The 27,072-nt window shown below is 50.4% G+C and overlaps 1 protein-coding gene across 2 annotated transcripts in view; it reads right to left on the bottom strand.

The window, feature by feature from the left end:
• The window catches only part of EPHB4 (EPH receptor B4), a 73,734-nt gene that overhangs the window by 25,343 nt on the left and 21,319 nt on the right, over nt 1-27,072 (bottom strand). For both annotated transcript variants that reach the window (XM_069215571.1, XM_069215572.1), the window contains exons 2-5: nt 11,862-11,932; nt 10,013-10,694; nt 2,382-2,537; nt 739-1,068 (exon numbers count right to left, since the gene is read on the bottom strand). In XM_069215571.1, coding sequence (XP_069071672.1) covers nt 739-1,068; nt 2,382-2,537; nt 10,013-10,694; nt 11,862-11,932 — 1,239 coding nt within the window. The remainder of the gene's footprint in view (nt 1-738; nt 1,069-2,381; nt 2,538-10,012; nt 10,695-11,861; nt 11,933-27,072) is intronic.

Raw genomic sequence — 27,072 nt, 5'->3', positions numbered from 1 at the left:
TACCATACATATTATGATCCCCATCTGCCCCATCCTACTGATGTGTTAGCTAAAAGTCAGACATTCTTTAAGGTCCTGGGGTTTGGACATAGATGTGAGTCCTCAGGACTGGACATGAAGGAGGAGCAGGGTGTATGGAGTTGGGCATGGTGCAGGGTCCTGTGAGTCAGGCATGGTGAATGTTATTAGCAGTAAGGTACAGTGAATGGTCCTGGATGTCAGGCATGGTGAAGAAAGCTTGAACGCATGCACGGACCTGGAGGTCAGGCATGGTGCAGGATGTTGGTGGTTTGGGAAGGCACAGAATGTCATAGGTGTGGCCTGGTGCAGTATGCTAGAAGGTAGAAATGGGCCAGGGGGTCTGGCAAAGTGCATGGTCCTGGAGGTCAAACATGTTGCAGAATACTGGGAGGTAGGCATTGGGCCTTGAGGTCAGGCATGGTGCATAGTTGGACATTGTGAATGCGCCTGGAAGTAAGACACGTGGAGATAAGGCACGCTGCATGGGCCTGAACGTTAGGCATGGTGCAGAACGCCTAAAAATAGGCATGGGCTGGTGGTGGTGCACATGGTCTATGGTCAGGCATGGCGCAGGATGTCATAGGGTGCAGGTTCCGGGGAGGTAGAGCTCCCAGAGGGCCTTAAATCTTATTCCCACAGTTCCTTGCAGTCCCACAGCCCTATTGGTCCGTAGCTTTACAAACTCTATAAGGGCCTCACAACTCTAGTCCCCCTTACCGTCCTTGTTGGTGGTGATGTTGACAGACTCAGAGTGGGGCATGGTGGGGCTCTCCCCCGATACCCCGTTGAGGGCCTGGATCTCGAAGGTGTAGGTGACATATTGCTGCAGGCCATGGATGAGTAGTCGGCGCTCGGTCAGCCCCTCAGGCCGAGTGCCATAGGTGACCCGGCTGCAGGCACGGCAGAGCTGTCGCTCGGGGCACTCCTGGCACAGCACGGTGTAGGTGACATCGCTGCGCCCACCGTTCTCCAGTGGTTCACTCCACTCCAACATGGCCGACGTGCCGTTAATTTTGGCCACAATGCTCCGTGGTGCCGAAGGCGTACCTGTGGGAGCAAGACGAAGACAAAATGGCTGCAACATCAGACTACAAGTACCAGAGTGCACTGTGGCAAATTTAGAAATACAAGAAGCGTATTCAACACTAATCCCATTTCATAGCTCAGATATCTCCGGGTGGCTCCACTAGGCCCAGATCCATGAGAGAATTTCTAATTATCTACACAGGATACACTAAGGTGCAAAGGATCTAAACAGATACTATTCACAGAGTAGGTAGTTACTCTGAAGTTCTGACACAGATCCAGCCAATCCTGTACCCACATTGAAAAGACTCTTCTATTTTGCTTGTTGCGTGTTAGGTAACTCGCCCAATGAGAAGCAAGGACAGAGGGGGAGTGGGTGGGAAGTTTACCAGTTAATTAAAAAACAACTTGCAAGTTTAAAGTTATTTTGAATAGCAGCTGTCTTGCAATTGACAAGACAGTGCTAAGAGTGGTCTTCAAACTTTTTATACGGAGACTCTCTCAGATGAAATATGTTCTGATGACCTTCGAAAGGATACAGCTAGTATATTTAAAAAAAACAATATGTAAAATGCCCACCAATCGCCTTCGCCCCAAAGCCTCCACCCTGCACACAAGGAGTATGACTGCCTTTCTGTGACTGCTTTAACACTGGTATTATTGCAGCATGATTGCCTGTCTGTGCCTGCTTTACCACTAGCATTAGTGGAATATGACTGCCAGTCTATGACTGATCTACGACTAGTGTTACTGGAGTATGACTGCCCGTCTATGACTGCTCTACGACTAGTATAACTGGAGTATGACTGCCCGTCTATGACTGCTCTACGACTAGTGTTACTGGAGTATGACTGCCCGTCTATGACTGCTCTACGACTAGTGTTACTGGAGTATGACTGCTAGTCTGTGACTGGTCTGACCGCTTGGATGTGATTGCTACCTGCCTGCGTGTCACTGCTTTCAGACTGCTTGTGTGACTGCTCTGACTGCCTTGTGAGATTTCTATCTGCCTGTGTGTGACTGCTTGTGGGCTCTTGCGGTCTCTGTGACTGCTCTAGGAATGCCTGCATGGCATTGCTTTCTGACTTCCCTGCACGTGACTGCATTTCCACTGCCTGAGTGTGACTTTTCCTTGACTGCCATACTGCCTGTATGTAAGTGCTCTGAATGTGTGACTGCCTGTGTGTGACTGCTCTCCGGTCTCCCGTGGTCTGAGCGTGACTGCTCCTCACAAGGCCTGGCTTCAGCACAGGTCTATGGAGGCTGATGCCAAGATAGGAGGATGCGAGTGTGAAACCTTCACCCCCGCCCCTGCCTGTCCTTCGGGTACTCACTGGTGCACTGCTTGTGCGGAGGATCACTCCTGGCGCGGTAGTAGCCGGTGCGGCAGGAGCACACGGTGGCACCCTGGTTCACGGACTGGCTGTTCAAGGGGCAGGGATGGCACAAACCCTCGCCCTGGTTGGCTTTGAAGGACCCTGGTGGACAGGCTGCAAAGACAGAGAAAAAGACGTGTAAAGACAACGTATGCCCATAATCCCGGCTCGCACCCAGACATACCCATGCAGCAGCCGAGCATTATTAGTATAATTACTACGCATTTTTGAAAACACGGGGCTGGCAAGACAGCTTAAGCTGTCTATGGGCCAAAGCTAAAAATCAACAAAAGCATTGCCAAAGAAAGGCAAGAAATCTCGGTTCTGATTGGGAAATGGAAACAACAGTTGTCCAAGCAACGCCCAAATCATCAGTAACTAAATTATATTTAATTTACTCATCAAAAAAAGTGTTTGAAAAATAAAAAAAACTGTAGTGTGGGAGTCTGTCTTCCGTGTCTACTACAACCCTTCTGGTAAAATAACCACAGGAGTTTGACCACCCATCCCAGTGTTTGCCGCCATCAATCCCTGACATGGCCAACGTTGAACTTCCTTCGTTTCAAACTCCCTCTTTCTTTAAGCCAGGGTTTGGTTTAAAATATGTGAAGAATTTGTAAGTTCCTTCCACATATTCCATAAATGGAGATAAAAAGATAAATGCTTCCCGTGAGAGGCGTGAAATGCAAGGAGGGGGTAGGTAAGGGTGGCCTTCAAAGGGGCCACTAGCAGTGTAAGGGGACTGTTTTTATGAGCATGTGAAAAGGTCAATAAATACATGTTATGCTTGTTACAGGGATATGTTTAGCGCCGTGTTGCCTTTCGCGTGTCTTTGCAGCGAGGTCACAGGTCAGCTCCCTTCCCGCCCTGGCCGCAAAGATTCCAACACAGAATAGTCTGTTTTCTGTGTTCACTGAGTTGGTTCCTGCGCGCGCTCCTTCTGTGGATGTGTTTAGTTGTTGTGATGCTTTGTATTCGGTGTGTGTAACTAGTTGTGTTATGTGCAGTACGTGTCCTGTGAGGCCTGGTACGTGCACTGCCAGGCTCTTCCTACAAGACTGGGGTTAGAAGGCCCTCCAGAATACATCATAATTCCATTCTGCGTCCTACATCTTTAGTTCCCAGTAAACAGTTTTTATGTCCTCTATTTCCCAGGATTGTGATTCGAACAACCGACGCTGCAATTCGTTGTATTTTGGTTTTAGTTAATGTACAGAGTATTCATAGTGACCTGGGTTTTAATACTTGCAGAAAAAAGCCTGTATAGGTAAAATATATTTTGCGTGTCACGGATTTGTTTATATAATGTAATTTAATGATGTTATGTTTATGTGGACTGTAAAGTTTAGTAAACTTATTTTAAAGTTTAAATTTAAAGGATACCGGGTTCAAAATGGAACGAAAGGAGGGGTGCAGAAAAATAAAAATAAAGATATTGGTAAAGGCAAAAATAGACCCAACAGGAGGAGAAAGGGAGCTTTTCAGAGAGTATCATCCTTTAAAAAAAATACTTAAATGCAAAACACGTTTACTAAGTTAATGAAAAAAGTTAATTCGAAAGAACTGTTTTGCGAATACTAGAATGTAATTGGAAAAATGTCAACATCTGTTCGTCGGGCCTGACATTTGTCAGAAATCTTCCGGAACTATTGTGCGCCTGTCTCTGCACCCCCCCCCCCCCCCCCCTTCAGCTGCCCCTCTAATCGCCTGCTAATTAGAGTCACTTTTGAGACACCACAACCTTTGGCCTTTTAACCACTCTTTTAATCCCCCCCTCCCCCAAGCACGCACTGAGGCCGCCGGGGGGGTGGGCTTCCCACTCGGTGCCGGTCTCCTCCCTCCTTCCCTGACTCTCCTCTCCCTTTCTTCTGCTCTCAGGGTCCTTTGTTGAAGCCCCCACTCCCTCTGCTTCCACACATAGGTTTCTATCCTCCATGTTTCCTGCCTTCTCCCCCTTTCCCCTGTTTCCTGCCCCCCACCCAGCATCTTCTGTTTTCCTCTCCTCACTTATCTCTTCCTTTCTCTCCTCCACCTACTCCCGCTCTTCTCCTAGGCCTATGTCTCCCCTTGTTACCTCGTCTCCCTTCCCCCTTCACCCTTGACTTTGACCCCCCTTCATCTTTCTTTCCTTCACTCACTCACCCCTTCCGCCGCTTGTTCTCACGACGTCCCCTCTAATTAACGACACCCCCCTCTATTCTCATTACTCTCCTCCACTGACCCTCTGCCTCCCCAGCCCTCTCACCGCCATCCCCGAGCCCTTCCTCCCCTTCCCAGCCCCTTCTAAGGAGCCCAGCTGGGCACCTGTGCTGTTCGCCATCTTTCCTGGGTGTCTTCATACAGTTCAGTCGTGCTGTGCGGGGGTGACTCTTTAAAGCCTAGAGCTGATGGGATGTGGGGTTCAGAGGTGCTTTTTCTGTATAATCCTCAGGAATCCCCAAATTTCTAAAGAAGGGGCCTGTGGCAGGGCAGTCCTGGACAAGGGAGGTGGTGTTTTTTTTTTTTGGGGGGGGGGTGAACACTTAAACACCCCCCCCCCCCCCCCCCCCCCCCCCCAGCACAAACAACAGCTGCTGCTCGTCTTTAGAAACGGAGGGGTCTAAAGGGAACAAGGCTACTGCGGCCTGGACGAGCCTATGGACAACTCAAAGCAAGGGGCGGGGCTGCCGCCATCAGTGTTACATCTCTGGAGTACACTGTGGAGAACGCTCACGAATATATGACTACGGCACTGTCATATGACACCACGCTTGCTACTGAATAGCTGCAGAATGTGCGCGCGCAGGCAGTTTCCCTGGTAAAACTCTGTAGCCCATCAGCATTAATGTGTGGAAATCGGGTTTCATCAACTATTTGACAAGTAGTGTCTTTGCGAAGAGCTTATTTTTTAAGTATTTTCCCCAGTTCATTTATCTATATTTATACTTTGTTGTGTTACAAAACAGAACAACATACACCTTTTCCTTTCACACCAGCGATTGTCACGTAGCTCACTTTACAACACCCTCTCTCTTTGCAGAGAATGCAAAGTAAAACCCAATCCCAGTGTTAAAAGAAGAAGCAGAAATTTGTCAAAAGACAGTGCCTGACAGCTGACCTCTGTATTTCAACACACAGCAAATGTGACAAGATAAAAAGATTTAAAGGCATCTTTGTTCCTTATTCACATTCTGAGCACCAGTATGGGGGAGGAGGGGGTGGAAATCACCTCTTCTTCCAGCCTCTGTCTTGCTCGAAGGACAATAGCACACAAACAGGCCTAGCTGCCAGGGTACAGTGGGACATGTTACAGGGGACACTGTGGTAGAAACTCCAGTTAAGCAATTTTTTGCATGACACATTATTTGAAAGTCTCTCATGCAGAAGGGCTCTAGGTTGGAACTTAATGACCGTCAGCCAGGTAGTGGTGCCTTCCTTTCGGGGGGACGGGCACCTGTACCATTTCTACACCGGGGTCAAGCCTTAAAGGTGTCCCTTTGGTCACTGTAAAAGGTCAGGGGTTCAAGGAGCTGGACTTCTGCATTTCCTGGTGGTCTGGTCCCACGTGACCTCTGCACCTTAGCAGCCAGGTGTGTCAGAGTGGAGGCTGAAAACTTTGTGAGTGATGCACTGGTGATGGCGAGGATGTGCCTGCGATGGTGATGGCGAGGATGTGCCTGCGATGGTGATGGTGAGGATGTGCCTGCGATGGTGATGGTGAGGATGTGCCTGCACTGATGATGGTAAGAATGTGCCTGCATTGATGATGGAGAGGATGTGCCTGCATTGATGATGGTGAGGATGTGCCTGTAATGTGATGGTGAGGATGCTCCTGCAGCGGTGATGATACGCATGCAGCGGTGATGGTAAGAATGTGCCTGCACTGGTGATGGCGAGGATGTGCCTGCACTGGTGATGGCGAGGATGTGCCTGCACTGGTGATGGCAAGGATGTGCCTGCACTGGTGATGGTGACAGAGTGGCTCTAGCTTCCATAAGAAGCCAGCAAATGGCACTGGTACAGGCAGACGCATCTTAAGACTTGTGGGGCCCCGGGACAAACTTATTTTTGGGGCCCCTGTTTGGAACAGCTTTGAATTTATGATCCATTTTCAGCTCTTTCGTGCCCTCTTTGGCCAGGTCACTGCACAGACACACTGGTCCCAATTCTAAATGTGTTTCCATCTAAAATTCAGGGATAGTGATGTGTTTTAAATATTGTTACACATCAGCAGCTCACTAATATTACCGCAAATAATCTCTGTGACCCATCCCACTTCTCACATCCGAGGTCCTGTTTTGATCTAAAAGAGCTTTTTTATGGATGTTGCATGGAAAAACAAACAACATTTGTCTGCAAAATGTCTGTACTAGACTCTAGGCACATCACCCACATTAAAAAGAAACTAAAGGAAAATGATAATTGCAACAATCTGCTTAGGAATTAATGAAGGTCATCAGGGCCGGACTGTGTGTAGGACAGAGGTGCTCTATCCGGGGGCCCCTGGGAGGCTGGGGCCCCGGGCCAGAGCCCACTTTGCCCAGGACTCGTCCCGGGTACCGGAGAGAGGAAGTCATTCCCTCTGGCCCCTGGGACGAGGCCTGCGGAGCTGCCTTCAGCGGCGCGAGGGGTGTTTCAGGAGGGCCGGGTCACAGCGTGCTTGCACCCGGTGAAGGGACGCGTATCCAGAGCAGACGCAGCTGAAAACGTGCATCCTTGGCCGTGGTGTTTACTTGGCACTTCAGACTGTTTTTTTTTGTCAAGGACGATTCCTAGGGATTTGGCATGACACCTGTGATGTCATTTACCACAATTGGGGCGACATTCTTCTGTCTCATGACACATGTGACGTCCTACCATGATGGCAGGGCACCTATGATGTCATGTCTCTATCAGAGGACAGCTGTGATGCCATTCCCCTGTCTCATGCACAGGGGGCAGGGCAGCTGTGACGTCATTTTTCTGTCACAGGTCAGAAGTGATGCCATTGATCTATCCCTGGGCAGATGTGACGTCAGTGTCTGTGATGTCATTCCTCAATCAGAAAACAGCTGTTATGCCATGTCTCCATCAGAGGGCAGACGTAATGTTATTTCCAGATGGCAGGACAGGTCTGGCGCAATGTCCACATGGCTGGCAGAGTGGTTTGTTGCAGTGGGGTTCCAGGCTGCCCTTGAGGCGTGCTTACGACGGAATATTACGACGGTCTCGACCCAAGCACACGCTTATCTCAGTGTTGACCCCCCCTTCGCTCACCGTGTGCACAGCTCATCTTCTCTTGTTATCCCCTCCCCATTAGCGCTCTGAAGAAAGCGCCTGGTATGGAGTGGCGCTATACAAAGCTTGTTACCTTTTTGTAGCGTGAACTGGACTGTAGGTATTGGAGCGCATCACATGAGCACCGGTTGCATGACAGGAGGACACAATCTTTCTTTTGTAGGAACGAGGAGATGAAGTGATTTGCCCAGAATCACAGGGTGATGAGCCGGCGCCGAGATTCGAACCCGGTTCCCCAGCTACTAAGTCAGCAGCTCTTGGCCTGACTCTGTACATCCCCCTCCCCCCAACCTGCCCCTCTCACCCTGTCTCCAGCAGTCCCTCTACCTGTCGTGTTTCACACATCTCTGCCCCTGTCGGACTCCCTCACCCCTCTCCACCCATTGTTCAAGCCGGCGCATTTCCTACCCCGCCCAGGGCGTTTCTGATGTTTAATTTTAGATCCCTCCCTGGCCCGGCCCCCTCGTTTCCCTCAGCCCAGATCAGAGCAGTTTCTTCGGAGCTGGGAAGAGCTGCACACTGAAGGGTGGATTGTGGATTGTGGATTCAGTCTCACCTGCAACCTGCCCCTCCCCCACTTCCAAGGGACTACAGCCCTGGAAGACGAGAAAGCGCCTAGGGGCCCTTCGCTTCTCCACCACCTCCCAAAACACAGGCGACAAGGCAAGTTCAAACAGAACTGCAGGGAACTGACAAGCTTCGCAAACAGCCATGACCCAGCAAGCTTCACCCAAACAGAGGAGCCTTGGCACATGGCAAGCTTTCCTCACACAGAGCAGCCGGGGCCCAGCAAACTTCCCCCACACAGAGGAGCCTTGGCACATGGCAAGCTTTCCTCACACAGAGCAGCCGGGACCCAGCAGACTTCACCCACAAAGAGGATCCGGGGCACACAGGACCCCCTGGGAACAGCAAGCTTCCCTCATGTAGAGGAACCGGGGCACACAGGACAGCCTGGGCCAGGCCAGATTCTCTCGCAGAGAAGAGCCTCGGCCCAGCAAGCGTCGCAAGCTTTCCCAAACACAGAACATCTAGGAGTCCAGCACAGCAAGATGCACACAGAATATCCTGTCCACAGCAAGCTGTGCTCACACTGCAAGCTTCCATCCCACCGAACAATATTGAAAAAGCATGCTTTGTTCACACAAGAGCGCATGGGCAGAGCAAGCTTCACTTATACAGTAGTAGGCCGACAAAAAAAAAAAAAAAAAAAGGCAAGCGTCCGTCATAAATTAGCTTAGGCAACAAAGCCTCTCATACAAAGTAAAACACGTGGCAAACTTTCTCACGCGAAATAGGCTGGGCGCAGCGCATCCTTCCCCTCTCACAGAACGACCTGGGCAGGGCAAACGTGCCCTAACAGTTCGAGTGCTACAACAATAAACAAAACACACAAGACAAACTGGGCAGAGCTGGTTACAAGGGAACAAAGACAGGTCAGACGTGCAAGCTTCCCTCTCACATAGAGCTTCCCTGCACAACTTGGCCAGAACAGCTACTTTAGGGCACGTATCCGAACCCGAGAGCAAGATTTCCGCACACAGACCATCATGACCAGTGCAAGCTGCCCCATACACAGGACAGTACAGCCAGGGCACGTCACATCATGGACAGGGCAAGCTGCCCCATACACAGGACAGTACAGCCAGGGCACGTCACATCATGGACAGGGCAAGCTTCCTTAGCCAAACAATAGCAAGGAAAGGCAAACTTCCTATACAAAGAACAGCAAGTGTGGGAAAAGCTTCCCTCATGCAAACAGGACATGTAAAGCAAGGGCCACATCACAAAACACTTTCGTCAAGGTCAAGAATAGGAATTAGACAGCAGACCCATCCCTCAGGGTAGACAGAATAAACCTACATAAGTGTAACAAAGCACATGTACCCTTCGTATTAGAAAGACCTTGCAGTCTATGGATATAAACAGCATAACTATCCCTAAGGTTTTGGACCTCCACTGCTACATCATCAGACCTAAGACAGCAGAGCTAACCCTTAAGTTACACGGACTTTGGACCACCACTGCAGGAGACTATAGGATTCGATTTCAGACAGCAGAACTATCCCTCAGGTTACACAGATTTTGGAGCATTGCTGCTAGAGCATCATATCTCACACAGTAGGCGTATCCCTCAGGTTACAGTTTACAAGCTTAGATATCAGAGCTCTAATACAGATGTTGTCATCTGTAGCCTTAGTCACCAGAGATATCCGACAGGTTACACAATTTTTTTAGATGGGGCTTTTGGTTTCATCTGAGGGCAGATTTTTGCTGGCCACTTAACCACCCAACTTTATCCATCCCCAAGAACCAACAGTCTACTTCCCTACCTTTGCACTTGGTGTGCTCCTCAGCAGCCTCGAAGCCAGGTGCACAGGTGCAGTCAGTCATGGGCGGCTCGGCCCACTGCCCATCCTCTCGGCAGTACATGCCAACAGGCATGGTGGAGAGCTTGACGGTGTTGGATATGCAGCGGCCGGTCACCTGCTCCACCAGTCCACGCGGCACCGTCTCGTCGAAGAAGGTGAAATTGACGGTGATGGCTGAACACTTCTTGTAGAAGACGCGGACCGACAGCAGTGCCATGCAGGCCCCCTGGTCCTGGAAGGCCAGGTAGATCCCTGCCTTTGACAATGGTCCCATCCTCAGCGTCTTAATGTTTACCTTGCCTGAAGCCTCCATGCCCGCGCGCTTGCGGGTCAAGAAGTCGGCAGCTACCGTGTCCACCTTGATGTAAGGGTTCTCCATCCAACCAGGGAATGTGGGCGTGGCCAAGTCTGAGTCGGCTTCATAGTAGAACAGGTTGAAGGTCTCCTTGCACGAGCGCGTCACCTTAGGGATGGACGAGCACTCCAGCATGGTGAACTTGACCTCCACGTAAAGCTGCGTTGCACCGCGCCGGGGTATATACGTGGTGCGCAGCCAGTTGTTCTGGTTCTGCTTCTGCACGTTGCAGATCTCGTAGGTCCGCACACTGGCAGCTTCCTCATCCCGACCGCTCATCTCCTCCCACTGCAGACAAATAAGAGAAAGGTGGTTAGGAAGGGTGACCCTTGCGTATCATGAACATGAGTGGACATTGGACACTTTCTGGGGAGATCTCTACCTTCCTTCACTGTGCCTACCCTTGGATGTTTGAAATGGCAGCATAGTTCCCTATAGACCAGTCTATGATAAGCGCACTGTCTGCAAAGACATTTACAGAACTAATGTGGGTCTAGCTGACATTATTACCTCCCCGTATGTATTTTTTGTCCAGTCCTTACTGCATGCGTAGTCCTCAGCTCCCACAGACACTGACAACCATAACCAGCCAGAAAATACACCCAATATGGCCACCCCTATCCCAGCATGCATATAACCGGAAGCCCCGCCTAACCAGATCCTGACATATCTAAGCTGAAAAGAAGCAATTTGCAAGACCGGGTTAGGGTTGGATGGGAATTCAGGACTGAGACGAGGAAGACCTGTGCTCAGAGTAATTAAGTTTACCAGTAAGTAACCGGGCATGAATGCACAAAAAGAATCGGCAACCTGAGGACCAAGCAGGAACCCGAGGGCGACTTCCAACAACTTATTAACGTGGGGCACATCATTATGGGGCCTTCGAGTCCATGAGGCAGAGCGAGAATGGAGTATAAGCCTGTTTCGTGCACTTGAAGCATACCAAGCTAATCTACAAGCATTTCACTCCATGTCTTGGCGTTCATTTAACGTGGACTAACCTGCTGTGTATCCACCATAGGCATGTTAAAGGCAAGTGCACAAACCTCGCATGGGTCAACAACAACAAGAAGTATGGAGGTTACCAGGGCTGCAAGGCCAGAGCTGCAAAACACTGTGGGAGTATTATCTTGAACAAGAGGTGATGGTAGGCTGCTAGCTCACTTGAGACATTATTGAAAAGTGTCTCTTACCTCGAACAGGACACTGGGACATTTCTAATGTGGTTCCCAACCTTGGCAGTACTCTACACTTTTATTCAGGATCACAGAAAGTGGCTCCCCCATGTTTCAGACTTCAATGGCTTTCCTTCTACTCCAGATAAAAGTGAGATCTCTCCTTTCGGCCTCAAACAATGGTATTTCCTGTTGCTGATTCTAGTCTGACGTCCATATGAGCTAGCCCTCAAACCACGAGTTTGCTAAAGTTCAACACTTTCTGCCCAAAAACACTCACCTGCCCGTCCACTTTGGGGTACGTCTCCCACTCCAGGTCAGCTGTTGCCAGCTTGGTGTTCATGAGAGTCTCTGGAAGGAAAGAAAAGTAGAGTTCAGAGGACAACGTTCACAATGATTGCCACTGACATCATAGACTGCTCCTTATACAATACAGTTTCCATCCTGGCAATAAAAAGGCAAAGGGTGCTCATTTTAAACCCCTTTGCCTCCCACGTATGTCCACATCTAAACAATATACAAGTGCACATCGTGCCTGACAAAAATATCTCCAAAATTGCCAGCCAGATAGTTGCCAACGCTGATGAGTCCTTGAAAACAAAGATGGCAGACAATGTTGTGTTTCACTCAGATGGCTGTCAAGGCATTTGCCAAGAGAAGTGGTCATTAAACTCCTCCAACAAATACGGTCGAAAAGACTATCATTAACTACAGTCCCTTGGTGTGGGTGGAACTCACGGAGTTTCACTCCATGGAATGCTGCAGAGTTACGTAAAAACTCCACAGGATTGTATGGATTTCTGCGAACGGCCAAAAATTGGTGTGAATAACTCTAGACTGAGTGCCAGAGGGAGCTGCTGCTCGAGTTGATTTTGCTGCCACTCAAGTAGATTTTCTACTCGAGCAGAAACCTTCTCACCACGAACGGTCGTCACTGCCTGCAAACATCTGTGGTAAGAACATTTTAACGGGTGCCATCCTAGCACCTGAAAATCACCCCAAGGGGATGCCATGAGCAGACTGTGAGTGAAAACTCCACAACAGGGTGGTTAGTGGAATTTAGCCAGAACTCTGTGTTTCAAGCATGACGCAGAGTGGGCAAAAATGTATCGCCCACTCCTAAAACAGTGACTATCAAAAACACGAGCCCACACTGGTGACAGTTCACATAATCAGCAATATAGCAGTGAACAACATGCCTGGATAAGATCAATGACACCAAGACTCTTGCAAGCAGAGATAAACGTCAAACTCCTCAGCAGTAAAGACAATGAGCAAGATTCTGGACAACTATGATGGGCAGGAAAATACATGAAAAAAACAAAAAGCCATCAAGATCATCACTAGGAAGGATGGCTGCCAATATCTTTATTAAGGTAGATAGCTGCCTGGTTTTGAATTTCATAGAAAATAAACACTTTGGGCCTAATTGCGATCTTGGAGGGGCGGGTTACTCTGTCACAATTGTGATATATATCCCGTCCGCCACATTACGATCCCATTATATCCTACGGAATTATTATACAGTGGACGGACTATCCATCCATCACATTTGTGACAGAGTATTACATCAACCAAAATCTTAATCAGGCCTTTAGTCTTCCTAGAAACAAGAGAATTTGTTAGAACTCTATGCCCCCAAAAACAGGCTGTAGCTTATAGAACTGGTCAATTTTTTTATTGTTGACATGGGGGATACCGACAGATAAAAGAGCGATAAATAACCAGAAGCACCAATTAGAAAAGGGGTGGTTTGGTGACTGGAGAACCAAAGAATAGCTGGTGCTGGGAACCACCCACTAGCAACAACTGTCCCGGAAGCAGGGGAACTGGAGAGAGCCCTTTAAGAAGGTTCTTAGCTGCAAAAAGAAAAGCTTATGTGGTGCAATGGCAAGGGCGGACCTTGCCTACGTCCCACCTACGATTAGGAAGCTACGCGCACCTGATTTGCATAGGCGCCTGCCCTGAACAGCAGCGTCCACCTGAACACCCAGGCACCATACAGTACACTAACAAAGTTTGCATGAACATTTGCATGGGTTCTCTTTGCTTAGCACGCAGAGCTGTGTGCACACGCCTGCCCAGAGGGGTTCACAGACAGGACATGAAATTAAGGATCCTCTGTTGACACTGGTTTTTGGAAATCTCCCATTTCAGCTCAATTCTTTAATGAACAGAAATTGAATTATGCACGGACACATTTTTTTACTCTTTGAAATGTTAGCCTTCTTTGACTTTTTTGTAACAGTACAGAACACAAGAAAAACCAGAGTCAAGCAGGGAACAATTCTTGATTGTGTGTTTTTACCATCTTGGAGTTTTCATTTGCTAATTTGTCACCTAAACAAGAGCTGAACCCCATTTCGAAGACCCCCTAGCATGCCAAACAAGACATGTCACTGAGGGCACAGACAATTTTCTGAAAATAAATATAATTTCCCTTAAACCTGGGTTTATTTTATGAAGTTTCAAAATGTTCCAAAAAGTGTCCTGAATATGTACATCTGAACAGCGCCGTGGACCCAAGGAGCATGCTTTGAGGCACTTCAACGCCAGATTTAACCAACAGAAGGTGGTGCATACAGGCAGAAGAATCACATCTAGGTTTAGAATGACATTATATCAGTTTAAAGGGAGAATCTTCAGTGATGACGTCAAAAAGCTTTTTTGCAAAGGTGTCGCCCCTGCGGTGCAGGCAAGCACAGCAACTATTGGAAAATGGAGGGCGCCTGGCAGCCATTTTGAAAGAGGCAGGAAAACAGGGATCCAAAGATCTAATGAGGCCTCGAGGAAATTCTGCATTTGTATACACCTGTAAAGCGCAGCGGCCAGCATTTCAAATAGCTCGTACCAAGGCGCTTCAGCAACAGGGGGCTTCTAGCTTGGTGCCACCGTTCCAGAGGAACCGAGCACCGCGAAGCACCTAGCATCGCCAGCGCCTTGAGAGCCTCACCAGTGATTTCCCGCGCTTTATAAATCCTGATTGACTGACAGAGGTGCCCGCTCTTTCTTAAAGCCAGTGCTGCAAGTTTTGGAGTTGGGCATTGAAAAATAAAGGGAAAGTAATTTTGAGCCCCACTTCTGAGTGGAATCGCAGTAGGTAATACTAAAACGTATTACTCACAGCGCTTAGAAAAGGCAATAGAGCGGCGTGAAGCGATATGAACAGGTTTGTTTAAAACGTTTACAAATATTTAGTTTTAAAACATTTAAAAAGTGTCGGGCATGCTGGGAACCAAATCCTTCTCGTTAAGAAGAAAACAGCTAATGCTGAGAGGCAATCGGAATTGTACCATGGATTTTACTTTGAAAGGAAAAGTAAACTTTTTGGCAATTTGACGGCAGTGCCGGGGGGCAGTACGGGCCCACCACAACATGTATTCCTCATTGGCTTTTGAAAATGGTCCATGTGCCCAGCATGGCCTCTGTGGGCGCTGGGGATGCTGAGCCTGGCAGAGCGGGCTTGGAGGCACTTAAGGGCAGCCCCGGGCACAGGGACCTCCCGTGGAGCGCGTCATTAATGAACCCCAGCGCCAGGACTGGACATTAAGTAAAACCGCCAGAAAACAGATTGCAGGTTTTTAACCTGGGGGCGGTGACGGGGTTGGCAATTGGAAGTTTTCGGGAACGGAAGGCAAATTGGTCCCCACCGCAGAATGGCATTGCAGTGAAGAGCACGTTTCTGTGTGGGAGGCAGGGATGGCTGGAGCCTGGGAGAGTTTACTGGTCAAACAGTAACTCCGGAGCCGGTGGGACATGTGCGTCCAGGCGCCGCCCCAGGGAAGGTGACCCGGTGCCCTTCAGCACAGGGACCGGAGCGCAGCGCCTCAAAGCGGGAGAATGGAAAATACCGCCAAGTGCAGGCCGGCCACACACGTCCAGAGGAGAGAGTCTGACGACAGAGTGACTGGAGAAGCAGAGACTGGGAGAGGATTTCTCCTACCCTGCCCTACCCTCCAGGACACTCGGGGCGCCTGCGCCCCAGGTTTTGCGAAGATACTCCGCCTCGTCCTGGCAGAGACAGCAGGGAGGGAGTGAGACATGTCCACGCATGCCGTCAAAGAGAGAGTGCAGAAAAGATGGGCTTCAAAACAGCCCTGAAACTGGAAGCAGCCGCACTGGGGGCAGTCATATTTAGTGCATTAACAAGCACGTGCCATGACACATCCGGGTGCCTGTACTGTGAGGCATCCTGGTGTCTGTACTGACAGCCAGGGTCCAGGCCCCCTGCCGACTGTACTGTAACAGTCTGGGCCCAGGCCCCCTGCCGTCTGTACTGTAATAGTCTGGGCCCAGGCCCGCTGCCGTCTGTACTGTAACAGTCTGGGCCCAGGCCCGCTGCCGTCTGTACTGTAACAGTCTGGGCCCAGGCCCGCTGCCGTCTGTACTGTAACAGTCTGGGCCCAGGCCCGCTGCCGTCTGTACTGTAACAGTCTGGGCCCAGGCCCGCTGCCGTCTGTACTGTAATAGTCTGGGCCCAGGCCCCCTGCCGTCTGTACTATAAGCGTCCAGGCCCTTTCCCTAACATTTTCATCATCAGGGCCAATGTCCCCAACATCATTCCTCCCTAACCCCCCCCAGGCCCGGGCATTAACATACAAGTGGCCCTCATTAGAAACTTAGAAATGTAAAAAGCATGTTTGCAAACTGGGGCAGTTTTGAACTTGTCAAGACACTGTATAAGTGCTTTGTAAACCTGCATGGATATGATCTTGCTGTAGGCAACGTTTGTTTTGATATCACGGAATTTCCACGGCACATGTCGGCCCAGCAGACCATGGAACAGGCATCAATCAGCCAAACAACCGACCCACACACTGACCTGTCACACCAGCCCATCGGGCACTGCCCGGGTGCCCTGTAGGCCAGCCATACCTGTGCATGGCTTCTTCTGGGAGGCCTTCATAGCATGAAACATTCACAAAGTTGGATCATCACTAGAGTCCACTTCTAGGCACTAGCTGTTTTCTCGCTGGAGCGAGCTCAGGTGCCAAGAGGTACACAATGAAGGCAGAGGTGGGAAGCATCTTTGATTTAAACCCCCAGTCTCGGACCCACACCGGTTACACTTCCTACATTGTGTTAGCTTATAAAGTATTTCATTGTGTAAATGCCTGCAATAAAGTAAAGTGTTACAGAAAATGTCCATTTAGTTCCATAGATATATTAACATAATAGGCCATGTTTTCAATATGTTATTTACAATATAAGGAATTGCACCCTAAATGTCGTGATCAGCCCCAGTGGAATTTCGTTGCAACGAAGGGACAAGTTACGGGTTTGGCCGAACTGAGCGGCAAAAGAAAGTCAAAATACACAAACAAAGATATACAAATCATTTGACAATGTGAAACTAACTGTAAATGACGTGCTACGCTCTGTGACATTTTGGTACAAAATTGACCTTTTTTACACAGAAAATACACATTCAATGAAGTTCTTATTTTACCAGCAACTCAAAGTTGTGCCTTCATGGAAGCACTAACATAAAATTGCATTACAGGTTTTTCTAGCACCCAGAGTGAAAAAGTTTGTGTACAACATTCCTTGTTATTCTGTGCATCACAGCTAGGGAATGCTTTTAAGATCAGGTTTCCTTGGTACAGACTCTAAAGGCCCTCTGGACGCAACGCTTTCCATTATGAATCATCCCCGCAGAACAGCGCTATATGTTAAGGCGCTATGACTTGCCTGTCTCACTGAGACGTACTTTAGGGAACTATAACCCGCTGCTTTGAGACCACCGTCCTTGGTGTAAACAAGACTTAGCTCCAACGCTGAAACAATCATTGTCAAAGCCAATCCCTCTTAATGTGTCAGCTCCACAACCCAATTACACATATAATCCTTCCCTGTCCACCCACCTTTCTCACTTTTGATGCCTATAACTCAAAGGATCGGGCTTTTATCAAAACTCTTCTGTGTGCAGAATACTTTAAGGGTAGGAAAAACGTAATTTTGAAAGACACATTTCACAAAGGACGCAACTTTGTGCCACTGTAAGGTTTGTCATCCATGCCAGGCACCTTCAACTATGGATGACTTTTCTACATAATACGATTTTCAGGGATGTTTTTCCTCCAAACCAAATCCTTTGCAGTATTTTTAATGAATATGATTTGAAAACAAACTTTTTACATTCAGCACATCCTACATTGTAGTCATGCTTGTCAAATATGTCAAATATGGTGTGCCTTCCCGAGGGAACGGGCTCATTGTGGAGATACATACGGAAATTATTTTTTTTTCACACTTCTTAAATTGGCTAAAGCCTTGCGTGCCTTTCTCAAAACAGTTGTGCGTATTTGACATAAAATATAACAATGTTTAAAGATCTCAAATGTCTAAGATCACTACAGAGTTTCCCCTCGGAGCCTTACATATCGTGGAGTATGTTATATAGCGCATTCTCTCATTATGTTATCCATCTATAACATGTTTTAACTCAAGCATATTTTGTGCTCTTGGCTTGCCCCCCCCCCAACTTGTGCCTAGTAACCGCACCAATGAGAAATACAAATATAAATTGGGGGGGGGGGGGGAGACAAACTTAATGTTCGCACTTCACAGACTTACAAGAGTTGGGCACTCACCTTAACGGCAAAGCTCCCAGCACACCATTTGTGTGTTTTTAAAACCTTTTAGTCTTGAGATGTGTCGTCCAATTAACAACTCTTGCATGTTTTTTACTCACACAACATGGTTTTGGCAAAGTTTGCACCCGTTTGTAATGCAGCATTAAGGGGGCACGGAGGTGGCAATAGTTACGTCACACAATAGACCTAGGAGACAAGAATTTGACTTTGTTGAGATTAGTTTATATGCCTTCACCAAGGGTGTCCTGGTAGCCCTCAACCCCACAGGAAAGCAAGAAGCCCTGTGCCCAGCACCACCCTGCCACGAAGCCCACATCACAGGGCACTGGGACTCCCCTGGCACAAAATGGCGGCGTCGAGGCTTATGTGACATGAGGGTCTAGGCACTGCAGCCGGAAAGAGACGAGCCATCCCTGGAGCCCAGACACTGCCGTGTCTCAAGGCGCTAGCTGGTTGCTTTCTGTCTGGCATAGATGCATCGTGCGCATTCTCTTCCCAAGGCCAGGTGACTGTATGAGCACGTGTGACCCAAGCATCGCACGTGAGGCGTTCTCTCAGACCACAGGCCCACAGAAGTGGCCTGCCAGCTCCATCACATGGCACCAGCAGGTGGCTTCACCTGGGCATCCGTTTTGGGGGAGGAAAAGGCGCTCGGATGAGCCACAGCGGATTACGCGTCGTAATTACTGAACCTTAATTATCAGGTTATGGGCACAGGGAAGGCGCCGACAGGTGGTATCACAGCTTTTGTGGCTCCTGAGCTCCTCTAACGGCCGACCAGTCTACGGCGAACACCCCTCCCCCCTCTCCCCCCCCCCCCCCCCCCCAAGCACACACACACCCCCATCCCCGGGCTACTGCCTGGGCCACAGAGTCTGAAACTAGAAATCTCTAGTTCCAGTCCCAGCACAACAGCTTCTGAACCGTGATCCTGGGCAAATCGCCTCTTTGCCCTGTGCATCAGATGCCTCCCAATAGGTCAACAATGGCGTAACCTAGCAACTGGCAGAGTGTGCATTAAGGGACATCCTCCACCCGCCCATTCACAGTGCAGTGGGTTCAGGCAAGCCTGGGGATTCATGAAGCTGGTTAACTCCGCAGTTCCCACGCTCACTTGCTTGGGAGGGGGGCTGTGGGGTGAGGGGGGAAGCTGGGGAATCCGTCAAGGAGACACGAGCCCCCCAAAGCCATTGCCAAGGCCGTGTCAGGGAGGCATTTGTCAGTCGGAGCAGGAAGTGTCTGGAGGGGTACAGAGGAGCCCTTTGTGCTCGTGTGCTGTACAGGCCAGAAGGCCTGGGGTCTCCCCGGTGGGAACATGGCCTGCCTGCTGCCACCCCAGACCCCTCCTCCCGAGGACGGCCTGGCCCTGCCTGGCTTTCGGGGGCTGTGGACTTTCCTGGGGGATATGCAGTGTCCCCGGCTCCTCGTGTGACGCTCAGTGGGCGCTATCACACCTGGGACACAGGTGACCTTCGTGAGTCTGTGGGGCAGAGACTGATCAAACCATGCCAGTGCGTGAATGCACATTTTTAGGAAAAGTATGACGTGGCCATTGAGTCATGCATACACTCAGCTACCTGCCACCTTCAGAATGCCCCGACAGTTTAAAGCACTCTGAGCATGTCTAGGGGTGTAGAAAGCCTCCCACGTGGGGCAGGCTTTGACTGACCAGAATGGAAACTAGGGAGGCCAGGTAGGAGCAGCAAAGAGGCGCCCATGACAGTGGGCATCATACAACCAGCCGTGGCACATGTGGGCATCAGGCAACCAGCTGTGGCATGTGTGGGCATCATACAACCAGCTGTGGTACGTGTGGGCATCATGCAACCAGCCGTGTTACGTGTGGGCACCAAGCAACCAGCCGTGGTATGTGTGGGCACCAGGCAGCCAGCCGTGGTACGTGTGGGCACCAGGCAACCAGCCGTGATACGTGCTCTGGTGGGTCTATGGTGGAGCGGCAGAGAAGAACCCATGAGAGTGGGAGTTCCTAGACCTGGAAAAGGATATTTGGTTGACTTGTGGAGAACCTTGCTGGATGAGAGTCGATGACCTTGACCATGACTCCGGGCGCCCTCGGTAGAAGACGAGGACTTATAACCATCTCCAGGTGGCACGGCCACGAGACACAGGCTAAGGGGTAGGATAGGACCACATGAAATATCATAATTACACGGGAAGACAAAGGAAACCCGCTCTGTTCACTTGAAGGCCACATACTGAACCCTGACCCGCACGTGGAGATGGAACCACCAGCAGAGTGAGCACACACGCATCCCAGGCCACGATCACTTGATTCCCAGAAAATATTTGTTGAAGACTGGCAGACACTTGTTCACCAAAACCTAAGGTCTCTGCGCTGTAGGGAATTCTCCCTGGTGCCATTCCCTCCCCACAACCATTCTAAGGCCATGAAAAGGGTGTAGAGCGCCTACAGTGAGTGCATTGGTCCACCGTGGACCTAGAGACACAGAGGCTAAGTGGGACCCTCAGGGTCAATGGTGGGGCAGTGGGATTGTAGAGGATGCTGAGGACCTGTGGTGGCTGCTGGTAGCTCGTGGTGGGTGCCATAGGCATGTGGTGGGGTCTGAGGGTTTGTGGTATTGCTGGGGCCTTGTGGTGGTTTCTGGGGGCTATTGGTGGGGCTTTGAGCGTATGGTGGTTGCTGAGCCCCTGTAATGTGTGCTGAAAGTCTTTGGTAGGTGTTGAGGGCCCTTGGTGGGTACTGGAGGCCTCCGGTGGGTGCTGGGGGACTGCGGTGGGTGCTGGGGGCATTGTGGTGGGTGCTCCGAGTCTGTGGTAGGTGTTGGGTGCCTTTGGTGGGTGCTCGAGGCCCGTGGTGTGTGCTGAGAGTCTGTGGTAGGTGTTGGGGGCCCTTGGTGGGTGCTGGAGGCCTGCGGTGGGTGCTAGGGGCCTCTGGTGGTGCTGGAAGCCTCTGGTGGTGCTGGAAGCCTCCGGTGGGTGCTGGGGGCCTGTGGTGGGTGCTGCAGGCCGTGGTGTGTACTGAGAGCTTGCAGTTGGTGCTTAGGGCCTGTGGTGGCTGCTATGGACTTGGGGTGGTTGCTGGAGGCCGGTGGTGGGTTGTGTTGGCTTGCAGCAGTTGATAAGGAACCTATTAAGTGCCGACATCTAGGTATCTGTTGAGGATGCGTAGTGCGCCCTTCAGCTTTCAAGTGCATGCAGAGGGTGTATAATGAAGCCCTCGCCACCCCCTGCGCCCTCCACCCCAACCCCCCCCGAGAGCACCGGCACCACCTCAGTCTCGCCTTCTCCCCCCCACCCCGCTTCAGTTTCTGCTCTCGCTTCCCCCGCCCCAAGTCGGTCCTCTTCCGTAAAGTGATATCCGCCTCCGAGCAGCGCCGGCGCATAAAAACAAAAAAAAATGGCGCCGCGCCAACCCCAGGTATCCGAAGAACAGAGGGCTCATTGAACGACAGGGCGAAGAAACAGAAAGCCCAACCAGCCGCTATTGCTTCGTATAAAGTGATCCTATATTGTATTTTTGGGACACAGCGCCAATTAAGGAACACAACGCGGCACGCATGGAAATTAAACAGAGTTCACGAAGGTGAAAAGGAGGCCAGGACACCTTCCAGCAGGGACAGCAGGTTCAATCCACAAAATAAACACGTCTGGAAGCCGTGTCCGCGTATTTATTTATGTAATGGTGCATGGGCTTTGCAGAGGAACAGAGCATCTGTGACAGGGAGCCCTGGAGTACACGGCAGCAAATAAACTGCAAAAGATGGGCACAAGCAAGAAATGCAAACAGAGGGAAGCGAAAGGAAAAATGCAAATGTAGGGAGGGGGAGCATGGATCTTGCAGAGTGCAGCTGAAAGGAAAACGTGTCAGGTTTTTAAACTTTTAGCGGGTGATCCTGCGTGAAGCCAGACTTCAAATACCAGACATGAAGAGTGCTGGAAAATGTATATATGTTTTTGCGGTTGTTCATAAGTAAATGGAAGGGATATTGGGCAGGAAGACGGTCGGGTGGGCGGGGCAGTGGGAGAGAGTGAAGGGCAGACTCTCACAAGTGAAAGTCTGGAACTTTACGAAGCCAAACGACCGAGTGGGAATCTCGAGCCAGCTGGAGGGGACAAGTAAAATCAGGGCGGATTTACAGATTTATGGGCAGATTAGGGCCGGGGATCATGTACAGGGGAAAACATGACATGTGCTAGCCCCATCGAATAAAGACACCCACAGTTCCACATGCAGAAAGGCGGACAGGGGTAAAACCTTCTGTAAGTTATCTGGGCCCATATGTACGAACACATTTTCCCATAGACACAGAATGAGTAAAAACTTTTGATACATCTGGCCCCTGCTTACTGTGGAGGATGGTGCTCTCGATGTATCTGGGGGGAGACAGGAGGCCAGGGAGGGGCAGACCGTGTCAGTGAGTGGAGACCACTCACGGTTGGAGGTGGCCTTGACGGGGGGAATTATCAGCTCTTTTTGGAGATCAGAAAATAAGAATTGGACTGCAAGTAAGGTGGTGCAAATCATCCTGGGAGCGACCAGGAGAATAACTTGCCCAGAGCTCACTCCTTCCTGAAGATTAGCGGCTCCAAAATGCTGAGAGGAGACACTTGGACGTTCGTCCGGAGCATCGATAAGGCCCAAGGGGTGGGAGGGCAGGGACTACATTTACAAGGCAAAGTTTCACAGGAAGGTCACTGACTGCACAGAAACGCCTCCAGAAAACACGACAGCAGACTGAGACTTAACCAATTATTGAGGATCAACGACAGGGACGACGGACCAGTGAAGTTAGCATGGGTAAATCTGGTGGCTAAGGCGTAGGTGAGGCTGTAACATCCTGCAAGATGGTAACGCTGCTTCCGAGCTCAAAAGAAAGTGTGCGGAGGGGCCTAGACTGGAAAAATTGTGGGTCTGCGTCCCAGCCCCCTTATTCTGTTCACACGGGTCACGTGCAGACTTTGTGCCCGGGCCAACATGCGCCAAAGCCCTCTGTGCCAGTCTTGATGCAGGCGGGAAGAAAAATACCGCTAAATGCGTTTGCACCACCAGGCACTTACCGGCGCGTGTTGATGAAGAGAAGCACCAGCGGCAGATATTGGAAGGGTTTCTACCTAGAAATGTTGCCCAGAGAAAAATGCACTTTTGGCAATTTCTTTTCACTAGTAGCTTCGAAGAATCTAGTTTTTTTTTTAAATCAAAATCCTCCCACAGATACATCAGTCTAAGGATGTCTGCGTAAACCAATGATATCACAGCTTGTTTCTGCGCCATCTTTAAGAAGGGTCGGACCAATAAAGTTTGGGTTCTCAGAATAACCAACAAACATGCAAATATTATCACTTAGGTCTATTGCCGTAATAATGGGAAACAAAGGTACCCGGGGTGGGGGGCGGAGGAGGGTTTCAGCTCGGAAGTGTGGGCGGGAGAGGATTTCAGGGTCGAGGAAGGATTCTTACTAGTGGGCTAAAGGACCAGAGCCCCCACGCCCTAGATTTGCAGTCGTGAGCTGCTCATCCAGTTAATTGTTTTCCCTGTGCATTCTGGTACGTGTAGTTTTATGTATCCCACTGTAAGACCACAAGTACCAGCATGCAAAGGGAACCACCATAGCTCTGACTGGGCTGACTCGGGCACTTACTCGTCTACATTGCAATCAGTAGTTTGTAAAGATGCACCGAAGGAGTATGGGATCGCTTTCCCCATCCCACGCCAGAAGTTACCCCCCGTCGGCTCAGCACAAACTTTCACCGACCCTGGGCCGCCTGATAAGAGTCACTCAATATTTGCAGTGAAATCGCTAGATTTCGCACTTCGGACAGGTAGGTCTGGGGCACCCGGCCATGGCCATCAGTCCGGAGGCGCATTCACCCCTCACCTGCCCGAGCAACCAAGGTTTGCAGATAGAGGCGGGCACTGACCCCGGTGCCGAGGGACCGCTGCCTCCTCGGGGCGCCAACTCTGGAAAGCAACGCACCCCCCCCCCCCCCCCCCACACACACACATACTCTCTCAAAAGACGCTTAATGGAATCTCATCAGGAGAGGCGTCAATAATCTGGACTCTGCAAACCACTTCAAAGCGATCTCTGGTGCGTTTCATCTCCTAAAAATACAAAGGCATCGAGCGCGCCCGAATTAGGAAAAGCCAATGTCCCTCCCGCGGACATTCACTGCCCGCACCCCGCCCCAGCAGTGGAACATTCCCATCATGCACCCAGGAACCATCACTGGAACATTAACTGAATGCACCCCGGCCCAGCAGTGGAACATTCACATCATGCACCCCGAAACCAGCAGTGGAACATTCACGGCATGCACCCGGCCCCAGCAGTGGAACATTCCCATCATGCACCCCGAAACCAGCAGTGGAACATTCACTGCCCGCACCCCGCCCCAGCAGTGGAACATTCACATCATGCACCCTAAACCAACACTGGAACATTCACTGCATGCACCCGGCCCCAGCAGTGGAACATTCCCATCATGCACTCCGAAACCAGCAGTGGAACATTCACTGCCCGCACCCCGCCCCAGAAGTGGAACATTCACATCATGCACCCTAAACCAACACTGGAACATTCACTGCCTACACCCTGCCCCAGCAGTGGAACATTCACATCATGCACCCTAAACCAACACTAGAACATTCACTGCCTGCAGCCCACCCCCCAGCACTGGAACATTCCCATCATGCACCCCGAAACTAGCACTGGAACATTCACTGCCTACACCCCTAAACCAGCACTGGAACATTTATGCCTGCACCCCGCCCCAGCAGTGGAACATTCACATCATGCACCCCTAAACCAACACTGGAACATTCAATGCATGCACCCCGCCCCAGCAGTGGAACATTCCCATCATGCACCCCAAAACCAGCACTGGAACATTCACTGCATGGACCCCGCCCCAGCAGTGAAACATTCCCATCATGCACCCCGAAACCAGCAGTGGAACATTCACTGCCCGCACCCGCCCCAGCAGTGGAACAGTCCCATCATGCACCCTAAAAACCAGCACTGGAACATTCACTGCCTACACCCCTAAACCAACACTGGAACATTCAGGCCTACACCATACCCCATCAGTGGAACATTCCCATCATGCACCCTAAACCAACAATGGAACATTTACTGCCTGCAGCCCTAAGCCAACAGTGGAGCATTTGCAGCCCACAATACTGCACCAACAGTGGGATAATTGCAGCCTGCACCCCTTAACCAACAGTGTAATAGTCACTGCCTGCAATATTGCATAAACGTTGGGACATTCACTGACTTCAGCACTGCACTAACAGTGGAGCATTCCCTGCCTTCAGTACTGCACCAACAGTGGAGCATTCCATGTGCAGCCCCCACTATGTCGCCAGCCATGCGCTAACAGTGGAAAACTTCAAGTGAAATCTTATACGTGTGCCGTTCATGCCTCCACAACACTGTGTAATGTTTCACACACAACTCACGCATCTACTTCCTGGCACTCTGCCAACATGGAAACATTACTTGTGTAACATACACCATCACTCTAACACTGAAACAACGAGACATCATTGCCTTTGAGCACTTGTGCCTCACCTTAAAAAGCAGTCACAGGAGAACACTCCCTGTGTGCCACAACCGTCTCACGCCAACACTGTGCCAACCTCAACACTGCACCAACAGGGAAGCATTGCCTCTGTGCCACAACTGTCTCATGCCAACACTGTGCCAACCTTAACACTGCACCAACAGGGAAGCATGGCCTCTGTGCCACAACTGCCTCACGCCAACACTGTGCCAACCTTGAGACTGCTCCAACAGGAAAGCATGGCCTCTGTGCCACAACTGTCTCACGCCAACACTGTGCCAACCATAACACTGCACCAACAGGAAAGCATTGCCTCTGTGTCACAACTGCCTCACGCCAACACTGTGCCCACCTTGACACTGCCCCAACAGGAAAGGATGGCCTCTGTGCCACAACTGTCTCACACCAACACTGTGCCAACCTTAACACTGCACCAACAGGAAAGCATTGCCTCTGTGTCACAACTGCCCCACGCCAACACTGTGGCAACCTTAACACTGCACCAACAGGAAAGCATTGCCTCTGTGTCACAACCGTCTCATGCCAACACAGTGCCAACCTTAACACTGCACCAACAGGGAAGCGTTCCCTGTGTGCCACAACTGCCCCACGCCAACACTGCCAACCTTAACACTGCACCAACTGGAAAGCATTGCCTCTGTGTCACAACTGCCCCACGCCAACACTATGCCAACCTTAACACTGCACCAACAGGAAAGCATTGCCTCTGTGTCACAACCGTCTCACACCAACACTGTCCCAACCTTGACACTGCTCCAACAGGAAAGCATGCCCTCTGTGCCACAATTGTCTCACGCCAACACTGTGCCAACCTTAACACTGCACCAACAGGAAAGCATTGCCTCTGTATCACAACTGTCTTACGCCAACACTGTGCCAACCTTAACACTGCACCAACAGGAAAGCATTGCCTCTGTGTCACAACCGTCTCACACCAACACTGTCCCAACCTTGACACTGCACCAACAGGGAAGCGTTCCCTGTGTGCCACAACTGCCCCACGCCAACACTGTGGAAACCTTAAGAATACACCAGCAAGGAAGCATTGCCTCTGTGCCACAATTCTCTCACGCCAACACTGTGCCAACCTTAACACTGCACCAACAGGAAAGCATTGCCTTTGTGCCACAACCGTCTCACACAACACTGTCCCAACCTTGACACTGCTCCAACAGTGAAGCATTGCCTCTGTGCCACCACTGCCCCACGCCAACACTGTGCCAACTTTAACACTGCACCAACAGGAAAGCATTGCCTCTGTGCCACAACCGTCTCACACAACACTGTCCCAACCTTGACACTGCTCCAACAGTGAAGCATTGCCTC

The sequence above is a fragment of the Pleurodeles waltl genome, chromosome 12, assembly GCF_031143425.1.
Source record: "Pleurodeles waltl isolate 20211129_DDA chromosome 12, aPleWal1.hap1.20221129, whole genome shotgun sequence".
Taxonomy (NCBI): Eukaryota; Metazoa; Chordata; class Amphibia; order Caudata; family Salamandridae; genus Pleurodeles; species Pleurodeles waltl.
Note: the sequence above shows the minus strand (reverse complement) of the source record. Positions and strands in the feature narration are given on the sequence as shown.